The 1,994-nt window shown below is 48.1% G+C and overlaps 1 protein-coding gene across 1 annotated transcript in view; it reads left to right on the top strand.

Annotated features, from left to right (window-relative positions):
* The first annotated feature begins 222 nt into the window (after positions 1–222).
* The window catches only part of LOC110175860 (xylosyl- and glucuronyltransferase LARGE1-like), an 8,681-nt gene continuing 6,909 nt past the window's right edge, over positions 223–1,994 (top strand). The window contains exons 1-2 of the mRNA XM_055159870.1: positions 223–420; positions 748–1,284. Coding sequence (XP_055015845.1) covers positions 223–420; positions 748–1,284 — 735 coding nt within the window. The remainder of the gene's footprint in view (positions 421–747; positions 1,285–1,994) is intronic.

Here is a 1,994-nt window from a genome sequence, read left to right as displayed (position 1 = left end):
ACCCATATACCCAGAGGTTTAATTGGGTCCAGATGCCCAGGCCAAGTCACCATTTCCAGTCAAGATTTTGAGTGCTTGCTTGACACCGGATCTCAAGTAACCACTGTATCCATTTCTGTCTACAATCAACATTTTTCACATCAACCTGTTAAGCCACTGTGTGAGTTGTTACAAGTAGAAGGAGCTGCCGGACAAGAAGTCCCATATCTGGGGTATATTGAGATGACAATCACCTTCCCAAAAGAGTTCATTGGTGCGGACATGGACGTATGTACCTTGGCGCTGGTGGTCCCAGATGTCAAACCAGGATTCTATTCCCCAGTCCTGATTGGGATGACCACCCTGGAGCCTTTATATGAACAGCGCCTGGAGAGTGAATGTGCCAGCTACAAACCATCTCAGCACGGCTATCGAGCAGTCGTACAATTACTCCAGCTGCGGCACCAGTAGACCCAAAGAGCAGCAACTGTGTTGTGCGATTGGCCAGTAAATCTGTGGTCCAAATTCCAGCAGGCCACACCCTGGTTTTGAAAGCTCCATCCATGCCAGTCCACCACCCGTTGGCAAGTATGCTTTAATTGAAAGCCAGCCATGCCACTGCCTGGAGCCCTTTGTGTAAAAAGCTCCCTAATAACACTGCCCAGCTACTCTCCACACAAGGTCCCAATCTTCATCACCAATTAATCGAAACAGACCATCACACTCCAGCCATTGAGTATCATTGCCGAACTTACTATGTTGCCTCAGATCCTATCACACTCCATTCCCAATAATACACAACCAAAAGAAGTCAAGTTAGAGTTTGACTTTGGAGAGTCTCCAATCCCTCCAGAGTGGAAAGCCAGAATTATCTCCAAGCTTGAACAGATCCCTGAAGTTTTCTCCCACCATGACCTGGATTTTGGACGCACCGACTGTGTCAGACACCACATCCGCCTCCATGACGAGACTCCCTTCAAACACAGAGCTCGTCCCGTCCACCCTCGCAACATCGAGGCAGTCCGTGACCATCTGTGGGACCTGTTGGAGGCAGGAGTGATACGAGAGTCAAAGTCCCCGTTTTCATCATCAGTCGTGGTAGTTCGAAAAAAGAACGGAGACATGAGGCTGTGTATCAACTACCGGAAGCTCAACCTCCACACCATCAAGGATGCTTACGAACTCCCAAATCTGGAAGAGTCGTTCTCAGCTCTCACTGGTTCACGTTGGTTCAGCGTCCTCGATCTGAAATCAGGATACTACCAAATCGAAATGGCAGAGGCTGACAAACCGAAGACTGCATCCGTAACCCCACTGGGCTTTTGGGAATTCAACCGGATGCCACAAGGCATAACCAACGCACCAAGCATGTTTTTTTGCCACTGGCGCCCCACTGTGGCACCTGGAATTCCTAGCGGTCTCCCATCCAAGTACTACCCAGGCCCTGCCTGCTTAGTTATTAGTAATTTGGGTTACTATTTTTGTCTGGGCACAGAGTGACCTATATTTGGCTTGGCCACAAGGGGGCAGGGTGGAGTCAAGCCCTATATGAACGCACAGGTGCCATTGTACTAGGTGTATGGGTGACAGGAGGTTTTTAGCACTCTCTTTCTGGCTGGTAGTCTAGCTTTCACTATTCACCTCGTTAACATTATTGAGCATCTACCCACCCCCTCCACTCCTTTCTGTTCTATAATGTAATGTACCACAACCTGGATTCTGAAGCTTGTTAGGTCTGGATCCCCTACACCCAGAAACGATAAAAGGTTAGGACTAAAATTGTCACTACAAGAAACAAAGACACATCCACTCCAGCTTCCTCCCATCACAAGCACACAGGTTTTCAGTATCTGCAGACAATCAGCAAAGAGAAACATGTGACAGTCACACGCACACACGCGTGTCACCATCACACACACGTGTGTCTCTGTCACTGCTGCAGAGAAAACACAATATTCAACTTTCTGTCAAATGGATTTTTCAGAGCTTCTAATCGTGCTGTAGTTGTTTCCTTC

This window comes from Boleophthalmus pectinirostris, unplaced genomic scaffold (genome assembly GCF_026225935.1).
Source record: "Boleophthalmus pectinirostris isolate CB_2022bp ecotype Guang Dong unplaced genomic scaffold, ASM2622593v1 HiC_scaffold_2825, whole genome shotgun sequence".
In the NCBI taxonomy this organism is placed as follows: domain Eukaryota; kingdom Metazoa; phylum Chordata; class Actinopteri; order Gobiiformes; family Gobiidae; genus Boleophthalmus; species Boleophthalmus pectinirostris.
This window is presented reverse-complemented; position numbering and strand designations above follow the sequence as displayed.